At 41.8% G+C, this 23,605-nt stretch overlaps 2 protein-coding genes across 2 annotated transcripts in view; one reads left to right on the forward strand and one right to left on the reverse strand.

Annotated features, from left to right (window-relative positions):
* Window positions 1-28: 28 nt before the first annotated feature.
* On the reverse strand, window positions 29-4,688 carry rimoc1 (rab7a interacting mon1-ccz1 complex subunit 1). Its single transcript, XM_084177082.1, has 6 exons — window positions 4,581-4,688; window positions 3,257-3,366; window positions 2,131-2,277; window positions 1,676-1,807; window positions 1,436-1,550; window positions 29-1,089 (listed from the first exon to the last, which is right to left on the reverse strand). Exons 1-6 carry the CDS (start codon window positions 4,672-4,674, stop codon window positions 854-856), a joined length of 834 nt encoding a protein of 277 aa, XP_084033208.1. The 5' UTR covers window positions 4,675-4,688; the 3' UTR covers window positions 29-853.
* A 711-nt stretch (window positions 4,689-5,399) lies between these two features.
* The window catches only part of oxct1a (3-oxoacid CoA transferase 1a), a 104,620-nt gene continuing 86,414 nt past the window's right edge, over window positions 5,400-23,605 (forward strand). Inside the window, exons 1-3 of the mRNA XM_084176787.1 lie at window positions 5,400-5,576; window positions 14,056-14,164; window positions 14,786-14,876. Of these exons, the coding sequence (XP_084032913.1) occupies window positions 5,472-5,576; window positions 14,056-14,164; window positions 14,786-14,876 (305 nt within the window). The 5' untranslated portion in view covers window positions 5,400-5,471. The remainder of the gene's footprint in view (window positions 5,577-14,055; window positions 14,165-14,785; window positions 14,877-23,605) is intronic.

Raw genomic sequence — 23,605 nt, forward strand, 5'->3', positions numbered from 1 at the left:
GTGTGCAATACATTTTACAACTCATTTTGAAACCAACATTCAGTATTTATTTTCAATGAGGACATAAAATGAAAGAATGAAAAACTTTTTTCTTCTTCTTCAAAATGAACACCAACACAGAGATTCTCAATTTAAATGCATACTATCAAAATATCAAAGTTCCCATCACTGGGATATTACTCCTTGTCAAAGTGTGGCCGAAAAAATGGATGTTTCATATGTGAGAAAAAGAACTGGCATATTACAAAGCTGATATTTTAAACAAAACTGTACATACTTGAAAATGGTCATGAATCCATCAGTCTCCAACTCTGTGTATTCCCCACCTTACCTTTTTTCGTATATATTTATATAAATGCAATTAATTTAAAAAACATTCAAAACAAATAAAAATAAATAAAAACAATTGCTGTGCGATGTCTCATTACCAGCTAGATTATCATTAATCTTCAAACAATCTTTGTTTTCTTTTTTGTAACAATGTGATATTTGCTTAATAATCTTCTGATATTATTGATATTATTATTCTACCACATTCTCAGAGCATAACACATGCCCATCCAACAGTCTGGAATCTGGAAGATAAGTGCTTCTTGCAGGGGACGGGGAGAATAACATTTCATCAACATCACTCCATACCCTTGCCCCTTCATTCTTCACCTCCCTTTGCCCCAACCTTCACCACCTACGTCGGCCGGAGCCTTTCAGAACGGGAAGAAGTTGCTCCTAGAAACTGATTTAAGGTCAGATTCCCCCTCCATCTCTCTTAATGCTTAGTATTACAATTTGGGGTTTGATCATCTGATCCCATATCAGTGCCTATGGGCAACTTGTACCCAGAGCCCTCCCCAGTTCACTGTAAGATACTAAGGATCTCCTTGGCATTCTCAGTGTTCCAACCCTGGCCCTGAAGAGGGCCCTCACAGGCCAGCACGTATTTGTGCAGGACCTGTGTCCCAATGTCCCGGAAGTGGAGCCGGTCCTCTTTGCGTTCTGTGGAATCAACGCTGCAGTCCTCGTACTTCACTGCCCAGAAACACATCTCCCCGATGTACATCATCGTCAGCAGGTGGGTGTCTGAGAAGATGCCTGTTGGAAAAACAAAATAAAAACATAAATAAATCAGACGCGTTTTCTCATCCCTTGAGAAATTAAGAATATAGTCAACAAAACAAGCATGTAATATAAATGAAGTGAAGAAAAAAATTGTCTTGATAATGTCAACAAAACAAATGTGTAACATTGTGCAAGCCATAATAATATGCCATTTAGCAGACGCTTTTATCCAAAGCGACTTACAGTCATGCGTGCATACATTTTTGTGTATGGGTGGTCCCGGGGATCGAACCCACTACCTTGGCGTTACAAGCGCCGTGCTCTACCAGCTGAGCTACAGAGGACCACGTATAATATATAGTGATCCTATGACGTTTACCTTCAGCCAGGAAGTTGGCGGTAGCAGAGTCGTGAAACACCACCCCGTCATTGAGCTTCACAGAGTTCCTCACCTGCAGCATCCTCATCAGGTAGCGTACGCCCTCCTGAAGACACTGAAACAAGACAGACATAACAACAGGCATGAGGAATCCAACTGCTAGTAGCAGGGGCACAGCAATTCAAGTTATGCTTGCTATATCAAGTTAGAAGTTGGCCAAATGAGTGGAGGCGGCCCTACCTTGAGGAAAGTGGCCTTGTTCTTCTTGATCCACTGCTTGCGTTGGTGGAGGGTGTGGCAGTACATGTAGAGCAGTGCTCCACGTCTCCAGTAGAGGCACTCTAACACCTCTAGCCCCAGCACTGACTGCACCTGGAACAGGGAGAGCTGTCTTAACAATACAGTAAACAATAGGTGTGTGTGTGAGAGAGCACCAGTGTAAAGTTACTATTTTCTTGTAGTGAACAAAATACTCTGTGCATACGAGGTCCTTAATATAATAATAATATAATATGCCATTTAGCAGACGCTTTTATCCAAAGCGACTTACAGTCATGCGTGCATACATTTTTACGTATGGGTGGTCCCGGGGATCGAACCCACTACCCTGGCGTTACAAGCGCCATGCTCTACCAATTGAGCACTTGCATTGCCCTTCATGAAGGGCTGAATATCTCTTGCATGCACACACACACCTCTTGGGCCGGTGCCAGCCTCCCTGCCAACACTTCTGGCTCTGTGAGGTCCTGCAGCAACTGTTGGATCTTAAAGGGTGAGCAGTCCTCTGGAAACTCCTGGTCCACCAGCTTGTTCTCCTCATAGAACGTGATGTCCAGGATCACCTACACACACAAAAAACAATACACACACTTTAGTCTTGTTCTTTACTTTAACACAAATAAATTTGATTTGACAATTATAGTTTTGCAATTCATCCATTGAGGTCTGGTGATCTCATTCACCACATTAATGTATCTATTTTTGGCTAACATTTATGACAGGTATCACGTGCCACCTGCAGACTTTTTGTAGTGGCTAGATTTGTCCACAGGCTGTCGGCCAATTCTTCCATCAATAAGGCAAAGGACGCAAGGAAATGTATCTTTGTCTCTCGTCACCAGCCTATGTCTAACTCTGCTATGGTGGGTAGGGATGATGTGGATAACTCAGACAGACCGTGGGTTGGAATGTTGTCAGTAGCAAATGCGTCAACAAGTCACGGTTTATCACTGCACTTTGAAGTTAGCATTCAAATCTTTTGAACTCATCTAGATTTCCATATTTGTGGCCTAGTTCCACTACTTTTTAGAATTGCATCCTTCTGTCCTTTCATCTTTTAAAGTAGTCACTGATCTTCTATGGTCTGACAGGTGAAAGGATGAAAACATTGCATTCACTAACAGATCAGTGATTGAGTTGCTTCAAGGAAGTGAGGAATGATGCACTTAAAAATGTGTGAATAGAGCCAGTCAGATACTGGTCAGTTGAAACTTCCAGCATCAAGGACAGACAAGTGTGTCTGCACTCTCACACCTTCAGGCTAATTTAAGCTCATGTCATTGGATGACATCAACAACTTAATACAATAGAGCACCGTCATCCTATTTCAAACAGCAGGTGGAATATTCTGCTCGGACAGAGAGACATTTGGGGGAATTTGCTAGCCTTGTGATCCAGCCTGAGCGTGCCATATATTTCCCCAAAACAGAATAGTAACACTTTCCCTTATCAGATATGAAGGGAAATTGAATGGTAACATGAATCCTAAAACATTTTGTCCAGAATCTATCCAGAACAGTTATATTTAATGAACTACAATACCTGAGTGTAATCCTGAAGCAGTTTAGGCAGACTGCTACTCTCTCCCCCTTGTCTGTAAAAGCTTTTCAACTTGTCTAGTATCGCAGAAGCATTCTGTAAATAGTCATCATCTAGGAGAAAATAAATTATGTTAAGTACGTATTACAGGCCTATATCTAAACAGTGCATCTCATGTTTTCAGAGTTTAATGTATCAATTAAAGTGTTAGTTATCATAAACACTGATCATATCTATGACTTTACAATGTCGTTTCACAGAGTGGCATTATGGCATAAAATGTAAGGAACTGCCCCCTTGAGTTAGTCAGTAAAGAACATAGCCTATGTCCACCATTGTACACACTATTATGACACTGTTGACTAGAGACTAAGTATTAGTTGTATCACATATCAAACATTCGTTTAGCGACATCTCTTGTATTGCACCAGAATATGTAGTGTATGCAGTACCTAGTGTCGAAATCACTTGTAACACGCAGAGTCAGAGAGAGATAGTAGTAAGTTAAATTGGAAGAGAATAGTTGGCCGTGAACCCAAACTACACAAAGTGGAATACATAAACCTTGTTAGGCTAACTAATACATGCAACATAACAAGATTCCAGAATAGCCTAGTTAGCAACATTGTTGCAACAGCGTGAACCACTAACGTTGGGTAGGGCCCGGGTTGGTGTGCACGGTGTCTGCGGCCAACTAGTTAACGTTAGCTAACTAACTAGAGGTTTCTCTCCTGTTTCAGCGGATCTGACTGACAGAAGAACATTGCTGTTTGGTTGTGGCAAGTCGATGGATTGTGTTGAAGTTGTTAGCTAAACTAACGTTCCAAAGGGCATTGTGCAATATAGCTACAATACTAGTTCTGCATTGAATGTGTCGAAAAGTAAAATGATAAATGGATCATAGCTCGACCGTATCTTTGTCGACACATTAACGCTAGCTAAGTTAGCTAACTCGCTATACGTTACCTAACTACCTACCACAGAATTAGCTACCAAGCTAGCTCGCTAAAGCTAACTATCTAAATAACGTTAGCTACTTAGCCCAGCAAACCTACCTAGCTAGTTATCTAGCGAATTTATGCTTTGGGTCATAACTATGGTTTACTGTTGTTGCAAAGCCAAGGTTACAAACGAGGTAACGCGGTCTTTTTACGCCTGCTACGTTAGGTTCGTAGCTAGCTACAATGGTAAAGTGTATGGCACTAACTAGGTAGCGCTAGCTAATGTAGCTAAGTTAGCTGAAAATAGATTTCAACTGAACACGGTGTGCATCAACGCGAGATTACCTTTCTTGACAAATTATCGCTGTAACTGTGTGTACGCCTACCTTGTTTCTCAGTTCTGAGACTGGCGCACTTATTGTCCAACTCAAAAATCCTTCTCTCCAGCTCAAACCCCTGTCGTCTGCAGTCGTCGGCCATGACTAAAAACACTGTCACGTGACGTGACGCTATGATTATTCACGTGATGAAACAAATGTCTTTATTTGATTATCTGCGGCGCTTTGATCCACGATGTGTTTGCTCCAAATATATCCATGGATTTGTGCCCCTCTGTCAATTGCATTTAATTCTGTTATATAGTGCAGTCAATGCTGGTTTAGGGAACCCATTTTTGTTGTTGACATTTTAGTCATTTAGCTACGCTCTTATCCAGAGCGACTTACAATTAGTGAGTGCATACATTTTTCATACTGGCCCCCCGTAGGAAGGCTTGGTCCAGCCAAGAACATTTATAAGAAAATGAATGTTTTTTTTGTTTTTGTTTTTTATCGGTTCATATCATATCGGCTACAACCGGGAGACCCATGGGGCGGCGCGCACAATTGGCCCAGCGTCGTCCAGGGTAGGGAAGGGAATGGCCGGCAGGGGATGTAGCTCAGTTGGTAGAGCATGGCGTTTGCAACGCCAGGGTTGTGGGTTCGATAAAATAATGTATGCACTAACTGTAAGTCGCTCTGGATAAGAGTGTCTGCTAAATGACTAAAATGCAAATGTGAACTAGACTAGAACAAAAGCCCGCGCACTCGGGAGTGGCTAGCAGCGAAACGGTTAAATTATAATGAACTAGCCGAGCCTCTGTCTCTCCTCGGCTAGCCCCGCCCCCTACACCCTCTAGTTTCAGTGTCATTTTACCAGCTGGGATCACACACACAACGCGACCGTCTGATAGCCCACATTGTTCATCAATTTGAAGACTGGTAGTTAGCTCTAAAAACATGGCGTCCCTCAAAGTATTGTCAAGAGCGGAGAATTTATTCTTGAAAAACCTGTCTGCCACCTGCAGGCCCAATTTTAACTCCATCACCCATTCCATGATCAAGGTCAGTATCGAAATGCGTCAATGAAATAGACTAAATACGAATAGACTGCTATATAGCTAGCTAACTAACTAGCTACAGAGATTGGGAGGCTTTGCTTTTAGTGCGTATGATCCATAGCATGGCACCTTCAATTTTAACCCCTAAATTGAAATCCAAATTCAATATTTTCATTTACAGTATAGGCTTGCAGCATAAACTACTGGATGAACTAGCTAACGTTAGGCATCCAGTAATGATGATACTTTTCATAAATGCGCGTGGTGTTTGATGCTTCCATTCCATGCTATCCATGGTAGCTAGAATTCTTACTGGTTGGTAGGTGATCAAATACTTATGTCATGCAATAAAATGCAAATTAATTACTTAAAAATCATACAATGATGTAACCAACGATTTTTGATCCATTACTGGATGTTACAGGTTTGCCTATGCAAAACGTCTCCAGATTTTTCTACTAAGCTGGTATTGGCAATACTGTTTTTGTTATCGATTCGGCCAAACATGTATACTACATTACCAAAAGTATGTGGACACCTGCTCGGCGAACATCTCATTCCAAAATCATGGGCGTTCAGATGGAGTTTGTCACCTCTTTGCTGCTATAACAGCCTCCACCCTCCTGGGAAGGCTTTCCACTAGATGCGAGGACTTGTTTCCATTCAGCCATGAGCATTAGTGAGGTTGGGTACTGATATTGGGCGATTACGCCTGGCTCGCAGTCGGTTTTCCAATTCATCCCAAAGGTGTAAAATGAGGTTGAGGTCAGGGCTCTGTGCAGGCCAGTCAAGTTCTTCCACACAGATCTTGACAAACTATTTCTGTATTGACTTCGCTTTGTGCACAGGGGCATTGTCATGTTGAAACAGGAAAGGGCCTTCCCCAAACTGTTGCTACAAAGTTGGAAGCACAGAATCATCTAGAATGTTATTGTATGCTGTAGCATTAAGATTTCCCTTCACTGGAACTAAGGGGACTAGCCCGAACCATGAAAAACAGCCCCAGACCATTATTCCACCTCCACCAAACTTTACAGTTGGCACTATGCATTGGGGCAGGTAGTGTTCTCCTGGCATCCGCCAAACCCAGATTTGTCCCGACGAACAGTTCTTGTGCTGACGTTGCTTGCAGAGGTAGTTTGGAACTCAGTAGTGAGTGTTGCAACCAAGGACAGATGATTTTTATGTACTTCAGTACTCAGTGGTTCCGTTCTGGCAGATTGTGTGGCCTACCACTTCGCGGCTGAGCCGTTGTTGCTCCTAGACGTTTCCAATTCACAATAACAGCACTTACTGTTGACCGGGGCAGCTCTAGCAGGGCAGAAATCTGACAAACAGACTTGTTGGAAAGGTGGCATCCTATGATGGTGCTACATTGAAAGTCACTGCGCTCTTCAATTAGGCCATTATACTGCCAAAGTTTGTCTATGGATGTTCTTGCCATAATATGGACTTGGTCTTTTACCAAATAGGGCTATCGTCATCGTCCTTGTCACAACACAACTGATTGGCTCAAACGCATTAAGAAGGAAATAAATTCCACAGATTAACTTTAAACAAGGCACACCTGTTAATTAATATGCATTCCAGGTGACTACCTCATGAAGCTGGTTGAGAGAATGCCAAGAGTGTGCAAAGCTGTCATCAAGGCAAAGGGTGGCTGTTTGAAGAATCTCAAATATAAAATATATTTTGATTTGTTTAACACTTTTTTAGTTACTACATGATTCCATGATTCATAGTTTTGATGTCTTCACTATTATTCTACAATGTAAAAATAAAGAAAAACCCTTGAATGAGTAGGTGTGTCCAAACTTTTGACTGGTAGTGTATGTATGAATGTACAGTTGAAGTCGGAAGTTTACATACACTTAGGTTGGAGTCATTAAAACTCGTTTTTCAACCACTCCACACATTTCTTGTTAACAAACTATAGATTTGGCAAGTCGGTTAGGACATCTACTTTGTGCATGACACAAGTAATTTTTCCAATTATTTCACTTATAATTCACTGTATCACAATTCCAGTGGGTCAGAAGTTTACATAGACTATGTTGACTGTGCCTTTCAACAGCTTGGAAAATTCCAGAAAATGAAGTCATGGCTTTAGAAGCTTTTGATAGGCTAATTGACATCATTTGAGTCAATTGAAGGTGTACCTGTGGATGTATTTCAAGGCCTACCTTCAAACTCAGTGCCTCTTTGCTTGACATCATGGGAAAATCAAAAGAAATCAGCCAAGACCTCAGAAAAAAATGTTTAGACCTCCACAAGTCTGGTTCATCCTTGGGAGCAATTTCCAAACGCCTGAAGGTACCACGTTCATCTGTACAAACAATAGTACGCAAGTATAAACACCATGGGACCACACAGCCGTCATACCGCTCAGGAAGGAGAAGCGTTCTGTCTCCTAGAGATGAACGTACTTTGGTTTCGAAAAGTGCAAATCAATCCCAGAACAACAGCAATGAACCTTGTGAAGATGCTGGAGGAAACGGGTACAGAAGTATCTATATCCACAGTAAAACTAGTCCTATATCGACATAACCTGAAAGGCCGCTCAGCAAGGAAGTAGCAACTGCTCCAAAACCGCCATAAAAAAGCCAGACTACGGTTTGCAACTGCACATGGGTACAAAGATCGTACTTTTTGGAGAAATGTCCTCTGGTCTGATGAAACAAAAATGGAACTGTTTGGCCATAATGACCATCGTTATGATTGGAGGAAAAAAGGGGGTACTTCCAAGCCAAAGAACACCATCCCAACCTTGAAGCACGGGGGTGGCAGCATCATGCTGTGGGGGTGCTTTGCTGCAGGAGGGACTGGTGCACTTCACAAAATAGATGGCATCATGAGGAAGGAAAATTGTGGATATATTGAAGCAACATCTCAAGACATCAGTCAGGAAGTTAAATCTTGGTCGCAAATGGGTCTTCCAAATGGACAATGACCCCAAGCATACTTCCAAAGTTGTGGTAAGATGTCTTAAGGACAACAAAGGGAAGGTATTGGAGTGGCCATCGCAAAGCCCTGACCTCAATCCTATAGAACATTTGTGGGCAGAACTGAAAAAGTGTGTGCGAACAAGGAGGCCTACAAACCTGACTCAGTTACACCAGCTCTGTCAGGAGGAATGGGCCAAAATTCACCCAACTTATTGTGGGAAGCTTGTGGAAGGCTACCCAAAACGTTTGACCCAAGTTAAACAATTTAAAGGCAATGCTACCAAATACTAATTGAGTGTATGTAAACTTCTGACTCGCTGGAAAAGTGATGAAAGAAATAAAAGCTGAAATAAATCATTCTCTCGACTGTACTGTCCTGGTTCGAATCCAGGCTCTGTCGCAGTCGGCCGCGACCGGGAGACTCATGGGCGGCGCACAATTGGCCTAGCGTCGTCCAGGGTAGGGGAGGGAATGGCCGGCAGGGATGTAGCTCAGTTGTGGGTTCGATTCCCACGGGGGGCCAGTATAAAAAAATTAAAAATAAATATGTATTCACTAACTGTAAGTCGCTCTGGATAAGAGCGTCTGCTAAATGACTAAAATGTAAATGTAAAATGTAATTATTCTGACATTTCACATTCTTTAAATAAAGTGGTGATCTTAACTGACCTAAAACAGGGCATTTTTAATAGGATTAAATGTCAGGAATTGTGAAAAACTGAGTTTAAATGTATTTGGCTAAGGTGTATGTAAACTTCCGACTTCAACTGTATGTAATGTGTGTGTCTTCTAAAATGTCTGTGTCCAGTTGCAGGTGGCGCGTTTGAATTAAGAAAATGCTCCGTTATAAAAAATAAATCATTTTTTTGCTCCATGAAGTAATCCAACAATGTGTACGCCGCCATTTTGTCTATTTCAAAAATTCTCCAGAAAGGAGAAGCGAGAGGGATAATTGGGCCAAAAATCTGTCTTCTACGGCAGGTGGTGGTGTTTCGTTTTTTTCGCTCAGCAAGTGAGGAGTTTTTGTATGGAGCTCAATGAGTGTCGAATTTGGTTAACAAAAAACGAAGCCATATGTGGCTTATCTGATCGAATAGAAGTTTCGTAATGATTAGGCTTATTTGCCATATGTGGCTTATCTGATCGAATAGAAGTTTCGTAATGATTAGGTTGTTACAAGTCACGTGACATCCCGGCAACTTTGAGGAAAAACACTTTATATCGGAGTTGTGCCTGGTCGTCACTAGTTGCCACAGTTGCTCTTCTTAAAGTGTGATTTTAAACTTTACCTTGAACACACTGCTAACCTTATGCCTAACCCTAACCATAAAAGCAAAAAACATTAAAAAAAATTATAAAAAATTGACGCTGTGGTATCTAGTGGTAACCGTTGTGCCTGTTGTTCACATGCGTCCCACATGATCTTGCCTCCTCCCAACTCCCTTCTATTTTTGAAGACTATGCGCTTTCGAGCGGATCACTTTTGTTAAGTCAGTGACCATTATTACAAAAATCATGTGATAAAAGGTTATGAAGTTTTAACTGCAAGTTTCTGTAGTTTCTGTAGGTGTTTGTGTTTGACATGCGAATGTGACCAAAGACGTGACTTAAACAGGAACCAACTTTGCCGCAATTCATGTATACAGTGGGTATGTAGAAATGAATGTGATATTTGACTCTTTCTCTCCCACTAATTGATTGTACAATGTGCACACATATATTTTTAGTTTGTGCGTGTGCGTAATTTCAACGTTTTAAAGAAAAACTTTAATAAACAATGGCAACGCTGCCATGTTGCACTGAGCCTTGCTGTGGGAAAACCACATCAGTCGGCTGTTGCAGATGCACCTCCCCCGACCTCACTCCTCGACGTGCGTCTACAGTCAGTTGCTTTCACCTTACGACTCAAACACGGCCATTTATTTTCATTGTTAGAGCGGCCACTAGAGTATCTGGTCAGTATAATGGATAACCTGTCTTCTTTCATTGATCGAGACAGGTGGGTGTCATCATGACATGCGGCACTTTGGGGTGGACCCACCTGTCTCAATCAATGAGAGAAGATTTGTAATAGACAAGATGGCAGCATACACATTGTTGGATTACTTAATGGAGCAATTATTTATATATTGTTTTTATAACATAGTATTTTCTCAATTCAAACGCACCACCTGCAACTGGACACATACATTTTCCCCAGCCTGTTAGCTATTTAGCCTATGTTGGCTACCTACTGTTGTAGCTACTGTAACGAGTCTGTCACCCTTACACACTCACATGACCTTGGTTGAGAAAGGACTTAGGATTCCAATTTAATGTGTCCAATTGTTTGTTTTGCCAAAGCCACTATGTGTTCTTTGTGTACAGTAGCTAGTTCCCATTGAAGACACTCCCCCAGCTAAACTGTATAAAGAATTCACCTCTACCAATATAGTATTACACAGAAGCCCAAGAATGTTTCCATTGCGTTGCAACCCAGTGCCCCCGGACCCTTTGCAAGCCACGTGCACTAAAAGGACAGCCAAAATTAGAGGCACGTACAACTGTAGTGCAGAACAGTCTCTGTAAACTAAAGTATAAGCTATCGGTAGTAGAATAGAAAAGAAAGCAATGCCTACAGTTCTCCAATAAGGGTATTGTTAATCATGTCTATGTTTGTATTTCTTTTATAGAAGTAGTGAATTGGAGTGTATATAGCACATTACATAGGCAAGTTAAACTCAACGATGTACTTCACATCAACAGAGTTGAGTGGAGACGAGAGTTGGCGGAGTGTTCCTCCGACTACATCGAGTCGCTGTCAGTCGATACGAGGAAACAGTCGGTGGTTGTATTTGATTAACGTTTTATAAAAAATTACAACAACCGAGGATAAACATAGGTACACTGTAAGGGTTTAAGAATGTATATTTTTTTAGTATCGACTGCATAGCGACTCGAAGGAGTCGGAGGTTCATTTCAAAAACTCTAGTCTGCTCTCAACTCTGTGGAGGTGAGGTACTTTGCTACACACTACAATGATTAGGGAATTACACAGTTGTTGACGCCATGATATTGATGTTCTATGCATTTTATTGTGCATTGCATTACCTATAGAAGTTAGCCTATAACATGTTGTATTATTATGTTTTGACTTCCTTTAGTCACATGTCATGCGGTTGCTGATGTGTGATATTTGTGCCACAGTACAGTGGGTGTGGACCTAAGATAAGGTGTTGTAGGTTATAACAGTAAATAAAGCTAATGGTCGTTAATCATCCTGAAAGGTTCTGTCTAGGTCAGCCTGGGTATATAAACTTAAAGGCCCAATGCCACCGTTTTCATCTTGATATCAAATCATTTCTAGGTAACAATCAAGTACCTTAATGTGATTTGTTTTCAATTTAAAGGTTCAAAAAGGAAGAAAAAAAAGCTTCTTAGCAAAGAGCAATTTCTCAAGCAATAATTTTGATAGGACTGTTTGGGAGTGGTCTGATTTGGGAGAGAAAAAACAAAATCTAGCTGTTATTGGCAGGGAGGTTTGGAACTCTATTTCTTGTTGGTCTATCAACTAATTTACTGCCTGGTGTTGAATGTAAAAAATATGCAATTTCACAGTATTATTCCATCCTCCATAGTGTGGAAATATAAAACACAGGAAAAACATTTTTTTGACTTCACTGGGCCTTTAACACAAGATGCTGGTCCTAGGTTTACAGTCAAACCTATTTTGGGACGTTTTTTTCCTTTCCTTCTGGGAGCATATTCCTCCCACTTGATTTGACATAATTTCTAATTCACTATTCATTTTTACATGAGCTGAGGGCGAAGTCAAGCCATGTATGTCAAATTACAGAATTCCACCATACTCCTGCCCAGTAGTTCAGTGGATCATAAAAGCGTGAAAGGTGGGATAATGGGTGAAAACTTAAGCTGGTCAGGAGATGATTGCAGACATTTTAATTATATTTTATTTTGTACTTCAGGGACTTGAGGCTAATGTCAGAGCTAAGAAAAATAACTATTATATTATGGGTTGTGTTGTCAGAGACTTCCGATTTTCTCGAGTGAGCCTTCCATCTACAGTAGTCCAGTACGGTGGATATTATTAGTTAGTGGTGGGATAATGGTTGAAAATGATGAGCTTGGGCTTCCGTCTGCTTTCCACACCTCAGCCGGAGGAATTTGCTTCCTGGCAGAGTTCCCAAGATACCACCAGTTCAAGCCAGTCTGTCTGCTTGCCGCTCTTACTTTGTCTGACAAGCTGTTGTTTGTTGTGCATTGCCTTTCTTGTTGATCTTTCCTGTGCTGTAGCTGAATACATTCTTTAATAGGCCTTGGTTTTTATCTCACTCCCGTCAATGTGAAGTGCTGATTTTATAGGGCTGATAGCCTAGTCCAGTGTTGTCAAACTCTTTTTCCCCCGGGGGCCGCACTCGGTCTTCAACGAGGTCCGGGGGGCCGCACTCGGTCTTCAACGAGGTCCGGAGGGCCGCACTGAAAACTGGTTATATTTCCTCGCCGTCAAAATTTGGCCCAAATAGTCCTCTATCCATCGTTATTGGAATCTTTGATGCTCGCTGACTGTCTAGCTTTCATTTCGGTGATAATTAGTGAGCTGATACTCTGTGTGACTGTGAGAGCAAAGTCTTGCAGCGGATCACTTTTGTGAAGGCGGTGACTATCGCTGGTCACTGCCTTTCAAAGTGTGTTGCATTCTGGGGATAAAACTTGTCCGACTTGCGCCTACATGCCAACTTCATGAATTTTACAAAAATCATGTGATCAAAGGTCATGAAGTTTTGACTGCAGTCGACTGCAAGTTTCTGCAGTTGCTCTTCACCAACTTCCTCCAGCAGCCATCGCCTGCATTGTGGGAGGCTCTTTTGTAAAGCAATCATTAGGGTTTTTTGTTTGACCCACACGAACGTGACCAAAGACATGACTGAAAGAGGAAACAATTTGCTGTGAGTTATGTATACACTGGATATATATACAAGTTAATGTGATATTTGAGGCTCTCGCTCACTAATTGATTGTACAATGTACACAAATAATATTGTAATATGATTTCAGTTGTTTGTGAGTGTGTGATATAGGGGTTAGGTACATTTTATAAACAATGGCAACACTGCCATGTTGATCTGAGCCTTGCGGTTAGAAAACCACATTAGTGTCTGACTTTCGGCTGTCACAGATGCACCTCCCCCGACTTCACTCCTCGACTTTCGTCTACAGTCTGTTGCTTTAGCCTTACCACTCAAACACGTCCAATAGCTGCTCATGGCAACGTCATCTCGCTGAGTCTACCTTTTTAAATTACAAAGTCAATCTCAATGTGACACACCAGATTCAGTAGCTTGAAAACCCCATTAGATTTTCTGCCCTCCATTTTTTTTTTTTTTTGTGGTTAGTTTAGGAGGAATTATAATAGTTTCAGTATAGTTTGTTTTTCAAACAGGTTTGTTAATTATTTCATTTCAGTTTACTAAAGTGTTTTTTTATGATTAGTTTTTCATTTACTATAATCAACTCGGACTGTTCCTCTGTGTTCCCCAGACGAGTGGCTGCTCCTACTCCACCTCCAGCCAGAGAAACGCCCAGTTCTACACAGACCCCACAGACGCTGTGAACGACATCCCCAGTGGAGCCACTATCCTAGTGGGAGGTAAAATCAGGAGACCATCAAGACTTCACTGTGGGATTTGAAAGGAGCTATTTCCTGGGATGCATTACCAATGCGGCTGTCACTGTAGACTGTTTACCCCTACCCCTTAACACTTCATAGATTTGAAAGAATTGGATAGGAGTGTAAGCAGAAACCGTTCCACCTAGCCTATCAGAGGACAAGGTGGAGCTATTATCATATTGTTGATGCCTATCTCTTACAGGTAGGATATAGAGCAACTTGGATATGGGCAAATGTGTTATATGAACCAATTGTATATGTCATTATCATATTTTCTCTGTTCAAGGCAAGCTGCTTATCTTTTTCAGCAGGGGAAATTCTGACTCACACATTGCCCTGTGTCCACTTCATAGTAATGGGCCATGCTCTCCATTTCAGCTACACTCTGAATCATTCTGTCTCATTACCCCCAACACACACACACACACTGGGCTGCTACGACAGATTCCATAATAATAGAATTCGGCTTGTGTGTCCACTGTGTCTAAAGAAAACTTAGTCTACAGAGCCACTGTCTTTCCTAGGAAAATAAATCAAGAGGGTTATTAATAGAAATGAGTGTAAACGATTGATTGATTTATTCTCTTTCTCTCTCACTAGGGTTTGGTTTGTGTGGCATCCCAGAGAACCTTATCAACAGTTTATTAAAGACTGGTGTAAAGAGCCTCACAGCCGTCAGCAACAATGCTGGGTAAGTGAATGCTGGGTAAGTGAGTGTGGGGGTGGGTGTCTGCATGTGTGTTTGCTCACACGTCCAGGTGCCTGCATGCAACTCAAACCGTGGGTGCATTCAGTGGTGGTGGCCATGCTTTTGAAGGTTGTTGTCACGACAACCTCAACACACCCAAACCCCACTCTCTTTGTTTCGATAATAAATGGCCAAGTTGAAAGAGGACAGGAGAAATTAGTTTTTTAAATTTCTGCCATGGCTGGATTGATTTCCACATCATTTGTTTGTTTACATTTTAGTTAAGTTTAAGTGTGCTGAAATTCGCCTCTCATTTCAATATTATTGATATATTCTTGCACCTCAGCAAATTACTTTTCACCTGTGTCTGACTTGTAGAATCGATTTCCCATTCACTTCCGCAATAATTATTGATTTGTTACTGCTGTTAGGGAGTGTTTGTTGCCACAGATGCACAGTGCTAGTTGAGAACCTAACTTCAGGAGAATGTGTGCGTTCTCCTCTTTGCTGCTATCATGACCAGCCTGTGTTTTTATAACGCCATTTAGGATCTGTTTATAATGACCGACCTCCCAACAGAGACCCTGTCAGGTCCAAACATTTTAAACAACAGTTTCTCATAATGAAGCTTCCCTGTGTGGGACCAGGGGGGTAGGATAAAGTTGCCCCAAGATGCTAATCTAAGGTCAGTTTTACGATCTACACTAGATCTGTCATTAGGGCAACTTCCACACAGAGCTGGGGTCAAAGCACCTTTCACAAGGGGTCATGACCTTGAATGACATAGTTTTCCAACCACTCCTAAACTGTTTTGATTGTCTATCGATGTAGTGTTGTCCAGTCTTAAAGGGTCAGGGGAACTGTTTTTCACCAGTGACCAGAGGGAGGGACTGACCACTGTGCTGAGTGGTTGGCTAGTTTCAACCCAAGCTATCAGTGAGGATGAACTAATCCTGCTAGACGTGTGGTGAACTGCAGGACCAACTCTCTAAGGGTAATAATATAATACTAATAATAATAATATGCCATTTAGCAGACGCTTTTATCCAAAGCGACTTACAGTCATGCGTGCATACATTTTTACGTATGGGTGGTCCCGGGGATCGAACCCACTACCCTGGCGTTACAAGTGCCATGCTCTACCAATTGAGCTACAGAGGACCACAGGATGACTCACTGACTGGAACAAAGTGTCTAACTGTTTGTCTTCAGAAAGCAGAGAAATGTTTCATACTTAATGAATGTTGGCCTACGACTTATCTACAACTGCACGTGTGTAGGTCTAATATGAAGCAGTGGGACAGACTGTGAATCTAATAGTAGTTGTGGGCATGGTGCCAGGGTTATATTCTAGTCTCTTCGCCTGCTCCATTTCAGTGTGTTAGTTTATAAAGAGATGACTTTAGCACATCCCAGTCATGCCACAGTAGGTGGATAAAATAATTTGGCCACAGAGCAAGCCGTTGTTTTTATTCATTGGCTTGTATTTGGTATAATTTCCTGGCCATGTTGAGCTATGAAGAGGACATCCACCGAAAACGTTTCCCCTGCTACTCGTTCTATGTGCCTCCCTCTATACCTAATCTCTTTCATAGAAACCGGAAGAACCAGTCATTCTAGAGCAGGGTTCCCCAACTGGTGGCCTGTGGGTGGTTTTATTTGGCCCCATAGTTTTCTGAGCAAAAACATTTTTATTGTTTTTTAAATTTTCATTGTTGGACATAAGACTGTATAAACACCAGTAAATTAGCTACAAGATTGACATTTTGGAAATCTGTTCCCAAGTATTCCCACGCGTAATAGAGCGACACATCATGACCGTACACAAATGGAAGCAAGGTTTGAAATGATTATGTTTTAGTCAAATATTATATCTGTTTAGGATTCTTGCGCTAAATTTGCAGTCTACAAATTATTTAGTCCCATGGCTGAATCTAGTTGATGATCCCTGTTTTGTGAATTTGAATAAGTTAAAATGTCTGGGGACAGGCCTATACTCGACCAAAATAGACTATTTGATATGTCTACTAGTCAGACATCCGTCAGGAATCTGAGAGGGAATGTTTTTTTTATTGTGGTCTTCTGTTCTCTGAACCCTGTGGAGTTCTTGTCCTTCAACCTTTCTGTCGGTCGGTTTTTGTCTCATTCTTTCTTTCTCTCTCTCTTTTAGATAATAGTTTTAGTTTTTCAAACAGATTTCTTAATTCTTTTATTTCAGTTTACAAAATAGTTTTTTCATGATTTGTTTTGGTTTTAGTTACAGTTTTAGTTTACTATAATAACCTTGGTCTGAGTTCCATGAAGCCAAGATATACATTTATACATTTTAGTCATTTAGCAGACGCTCTTATCCAGAGTGACTTACAGGAGCAATTAGGGTTAAGTGCCTGGCACTACGCTCTTAACCACTAAGCTACCTGCCGCTATGCACTTATATCTTGCACTTATTATGTGTCTTTAGTGAAGTGCTTATACGGGTAGAGAAACAGTTTAGTCTCGACTGTAATTTGACCAGTCGGTCATAAGAAAGGCAGGTGACACATTGCTACCTGGAGTTAAACATAATTGTTTTATTTACTGCAGATCACTACTATTGGTTAATGACTGTCACTCAGAGACTATTGTGACTGCTGGCCTGCCGCACATCCCAGCCTTTCTTTGTCAGGGCAAATGGGCACATTAGTTTCTATGCCCTGTTGAGGCAACTGTGTAAACCATTGTGACTGCTCTCAGCACAGCAGTAGCTGTATCAGGCCATTCGTTCAACTCCCAAGAATCAATGAAGTGGGCAACATTTTAAGTCCAACAGATATGCCTACACTACTTACGATGTGTCATGTTTCACTATATCTTAGAATGGAAGAAGGAACTGTCGTGGAAATTCTAATCAATAATGATGAGAGACAAGGTCAACCACCAATCAGGATATTACTTTATTCAAATGTATTAATAAGTTAGTAAGGGAGGCGGGTCGACCCAACACTCTTGAGTGTTGGGTGGAGAGCTCTGACATACAGACAATACAAATATATTTTATAGCACGATACACCCTCTCAGTCTACATGACAAACAGCAGATGTGTGGAATGAGTCAAAAGGTTAGGATTTGTATTAAATAAATGAATAATTCACAGCAGACAGTATCTGCTATGAAGACTATTATCATTGAAACCAGGGTTTGGCCCCCAAGACAAGGTTCTTATCAACTATTCATAACAGATCTCGTCCCTGGTACCTTACAGACACCAATTCAGCCTATGAAAATGCAGGCTCAGTCAGACCAGAGACATCTCCCTCTCACACACCATTAATCATGAAATGGAATGTTGCTGTTGGTTTTATCACCTAGTATTCCCTAAATCAATTGCCAGGCCCAGCTTCAGAGACTCCTCTCAGTTAACACAGACACAGAAGATAGAGTTTCTAAGAAACCTATTCTATTGCATAAAACAGTATTAAACATAATTGTCAGTGGGTGCTGTAGGTGGGTGTGGTGCAGGAATCAGGCGCAGGACGCAGAAGCTTAGTCCAAAAGACTTTAGTGAATACTCACTCAATACACGAGCCAAAAAGCCCGGAGACAAGAAAATACGCACACAGGCGTAAACCAAAATGCGCACTAACATGTGCGAGAACCCTCCTAAACAGAGGAGGAAAACAACGAAGTACAGATGACCAACAGTAGCGCACAAACACGACAGCAAGGACAATCACACACAACACCTGACAAACACAACGAGAACTTATAGGACACTAATGAGCGCTAAACGAAAACAGGTGTACAACATCAAGACAAAACCAAACGAACATCGAAACATACAACGGTGGCAGCTAGTACTCCGGAGACGACGACCGCCGAAGCCTGCCCGAGCAAGGAAGAGAGGCAGCCTCGGCCGAAACCGTGACAATAATCGTGTAGTTTTTCCACTATAGAACCCAGGCATAAACTCTCATAACTTTTTTGTGCAATCAGGCCAGCGGTAGTGAAGCTGTATCTGTGTCTGTATGTAGCTGTCTACGGCTCTGGCTTGGCTGGTTTGTCTGTCTGTCAGGAGGAGGTCTGCACCTCCTCTTCCTGTGACCTTTAGTAACCCCTAGAAGTTTTTTGTAGTCATGTGAGCCCTGTGGAAGACATAATGGAGTCGGTGATGGGGAAAAACAAGGGTAGGGAGGGGCAGGCAAGGAGTTGGAAGAAAGATGGGGAGGCAATAAACTCTACAGAGTGGGAGGGAGAGAGGGGGTGCATAGGTTCATTGAGGTGAATTTTTATTCCCCCTAATGCTCTGCCTTTTCACGTTTTTGAGGAAAGGTTGTTATTGTGGACGCGTTTCGAGTAAGATTGTATGCAAACTTTCTGTGCAAAGCTAACTTTTATGGAGGCCTTAGGTGATGTATAATTGATTTCCGTTCTCACTTTGTCAGTACGTGTTCTAAGTGTAACAGATGTGACCGTTACGGATGCTTCATAACATGATCAATGACTCACTAGTCAGCATCACTGCATAACACGATCATGATAAATGTTCATGCCCTTCCTACTGCTTCCGAAGTGTGCTTATGTTAGCAAACAAGCTAGCGGGCAATCTTTATCTGTGTGATCTATTTCGCGTGTACTCATATGCTCATATGAACTGCAATGATGCGTTGTTCTGCTAACTGGAGCGTTGCATGTGATCACATGGCATAATAAAGGTCTTAAATTCATAAGAAACCTTCACTGGTCATGCTGAGTTTGTTTACTTCCTTGAGTAACTACGGGTACCCCTCCAGTGACAATATTGGTCTGTATCTGTGTAGTCTGCCCTGCGCGTGCTTGTGAACTGCAGCTTTCAAGCCTCAGGTGATTTACGATCTGACAAGAAATGTCTACGAAAGTGCAAACCCTGTGCCACAGGTAGGATATATATATATATATTTTTTTTTTTACCATTTCACATAATGAAAATGAAGAACTTTAACCCTTCATAGGAAAGACATCAACATAATGACATATGTCAAGATATAGTAGAGATGATAAGGGATGAGTGAGGAATGAGTCCAGTTATCTCAAATAAACAAGGGAATGAAATGGGTGTATCATTCCCTGAGTCTAGGGTTAAAGGTATACACTGAGTCTACAAGACATTAAGAACTGCTCTTTCCATGTCATACACTGACCAGGTGAATAAAGATGAAAGCCATGATCTCTTATTTTTATTTTTTTATTTTTAGAGTGACAGTCTGTGGACACGTATCTTTCGGTTGAAGTGCCATAGTGGATATAGGCGATGGGTTTAAACGCAATGCCGGAAGTCTCTCATTCTCATTGATCCTCGCGGTACAACTGAGATGGTAAACGCCATCAACCCCAGCACTCAGAAACACGTACTGAGCATGACTGAGTGCCCGCTGTTGGTCAGGGAGAGGTACCGTCTGAACGACATGATGCGGTCGTCCCGATGGTGTAGCCCGATAAGAGAGAGAATCTAGCTTGATGCCTAGGTATTCTCTTCTTTGCATGGGCACCACATCGCTCTTGAACCCAAACTCAGAGAGGTAGGTTTTTCTCAGAACGCTGTTGAGGACTTCTGCGGATCCCGTGGATTGAGACGCACACACTTACTCATTCAATGGTTTTCCTTTATTTTTTACTATTTTCTACATTGTAGACTAATGGTGAAGACATCAAAACTATGAAATAACACATATGGAATCATGTAGTAACCAAAAAAGTGTTAAACAAATCAAAATATATTTGAGATTCTTCAAATGGCCCCCCTTTGCCTTGATGACAGCTTTGCACACTCTTGGCATTCTCTCAACCAGCTTCATGAGGTAGTCACCTGGAATGCATTTCAATTAACAGGTGTGCCTTCTTAAAAGTTAATTTGTGGAATTTCTTTAATTCTTAATATGTTTGAGCCAATCAGTTGTGTTGTGGCAAGGTAGGAGGGGTATACAGAAGATAGCCCTATTTGGTAAAATACCATATTATGGCAAGAACAGCTCAAATAAGCAAAGAGAAATGACAGTCCATCATTACTTCAAGACATGAAGGTCAGTCAATCCGGAAAATGTCAAGAACATTGAAAGTTTCTTCAAGTGCAGTCGCAAAAACCATCAAGCGCTATGATGAAACTGGATCTCATGAGGACCGCCACAGGAATGGAAGACCCAGAGTTACCTCTGCTGCAGAGGATAACTTCAGTAGAGTTACCAGCCTCAGAAATTGCAGGCCAAATAAATGCTTCACAGAGTTCAAGTAACAGACACATCTCAACATCAACTGTTCAGAGGAGACTGTGTGAATCAGGCCTTCGTGGTCAAATTGCTGCAAAGAAACCATTACTAAAGGAAACCAATAATAAGAAGAGACTTGCTTGGGCCAAGAAACACGAGCAATGGACATTAGACCGGTGGAAATGTGTCCTTTGGTCTGGAGTCCAAATTTGAGATTTTTGGTTCCAACCGCCGTGTCTTTGTGAGATGCGGTGTGGGTGAACGGATGATCTCCGCATGTGTATTTCCCACCGTAAAGCATGGAGGAGGAGGTGTTATGGTGTGGGGGTGCTTTGCTGGTGACACTGTCTGTGATCTAGTTAGAATTCAAGGCACACTTAACCAGCATGGCTACCACAGCATTCTTCAGCGATACGCCATCCCATCTGGTTTGGGCTTCGTGGGACTATCATTTGTTTTTCAACAGGACAATGACCCAAAACACCTCCAGGCTGTGTAAGGGCTATTTTACCAAGAAGGAGAGTGATGGAGTGCTGCATCAGATGACCTGGCCTCCACAATCCCCCGACCTTAACCCAATTGAGATGGTTTGGGATGAGTTGGACCGCAGAGTGAAGGAAAAGCAGCCAAAAAGTGCTCAGCATATGTGGGAACTCCCTCAAGACTGTTGGAAAAGCATTCCAGGTGAAGCTGGTTGAGAGAATGCCAAGAGTGTGCAAAGCTGTCATCAAGGCAAATGGTGGCTATTTGAATAATCTCAAATATAAAATATATTTTGATTTGTTTAACACTTTTTTGGTTACTACATGATTCCATATGTGTTATTTCGTAGTTTTGATGTCTTCACTATTATTCTACAATGTAGAAAATAGTAAAAATAACGAAAAACCCTTGAATGAGTAGGTGTTCTAAATGTTTTGACCGGTAGTGTATCTCTAGCTTAAACTGACAGATTGTTATGGGGATTTTGTTATTATGCTAATAAATATTCTGCAGGGCCACGGAAATCGACTCTAGGTTAACGGAGAGGAGATATCCGGTAGGCTTGGGCGGTATACCAGAGAATTTCGAAAAAGCTACGGGATGGTTTTTAAAACTAGTTTTTCAAGACATTTTTAATATTTTGATCTACTTTTTAAGTTAATACCTGCAGTCAACTTGTACAATATGTTAAGAGAGAAAGTAGATTGCGTTCTTCATTTCACCTGTCACATTATTTTACATGATGAAACTTAACATAGTTCCGTAGAACAGTTGAGCCAGTCACGTGTTTGTTTGTAAATGGCACAACGGGAGAAAGTAGGAGCTGGTGAGTCCATAGCGTTCTATATCTGTCGGCGGGTCTGTTGTGCGGCGCACATGAGGTGATGAAGTTCAACTTGTATGCAATTCACTACTAAATGTTTGATATCTTCTAATGGCTTTCTGTCAGAAGTCAAAGAGCTCTGGATGAGTTATGTACCGCTGCCATTTTTTCCCTGTGCTTCCTACTAGCGTTTTTCCCCCCTTCTCCGTTCCTCTCCCCTCTGCTCCGTGTACACGTGCTGCTACTCCTTCAGAAAAGCATGCATCACAACTTTGTTCATTTGCACAATTTCCCTCGCTCACTTTCGCTTATAAATGTCCACAGTCACCGACAGTGACGTTCAGTAGCTACTAGCTATGCTTGTATAACTTTATGAGCTGGATTTGCCTGTCTTTGCAATTAGTTATGTTGGTTTTCGCTCATTAGCATTTAGCTAACAGCGTCTGTGATTTTGCCATTAGTTTGTGCTAATTTTGTTAGCGTTCTGGTAAGCGGTACAGTGGCCTTTCCTTGTGTTTTTAGCGCCCCTTGTGTGATATGCCGGTAATACCGTAAATCCCGGGATGAGAAAAAGACAGTATGATGATATGAAAATCTGGATACTGCCCAAGCCTAATATCCTGCTCTAGTATGCAAGCCAAGTCGCCAGTCGCTATTGAAACCACGTTGATAACGGGCGGCTTCATAGCATACTGCAGTCTGTTCCCAGACCCAGTGCTGGACTGTGCATATGCGTCAATTCCCTGCTCTTATCGCATACCGGTAATGGGGCAGGGGAAGGCGCACTGTGAGGGGATAGCAGGCTCCATGGCTCCGAGAAATTGTATTCCTTGAGCAAAGTGTAAGCTAGTTAGCGTTCACCTCGTAGCTAATTAACACTCCGCTAGCCGGAGAAAAGCATGTGCTTCCCTTGTCTCTCAACAAACAAAGCGTCTCTCGACCGTCGCGCTGTGAAGTAAGGGTGGTCAGTCTAGTCAACACAGCACGGGTGAACGTGGGTTGAGCTAAACGCGAGAGGATGGCTTGCAATTCTACCCTTGCAGGTGGAAAAGCTAGTTTGGTAAAGCTAGTCTTGCGGAAATTTATCCCGGTTAGCTAAGCCTTACGGCAAGAGCTAGCCCTTTATAGTGTCATTAGCTAGCTTTCCAGTTAGCTAGACACGAGATGGGAGCTAGCAATATTACCATGTTGCAGCTAGTAATGCTGGT

The sequence above is a fragment of the Coregonus lavaretus genome (genome assembly GCF_964263955.1).
Source record: "Coregonus lavaretus genome assembly, chromosome: 14".
In the NCBI taxonomy this organism is placed as follows: domain Eukaryota; kingdom Metazoa; phylum Chordata; class Actinopteri; order Salmoniformes; family Salmonidae; genus Coregonus; species Coregonus lavaretus.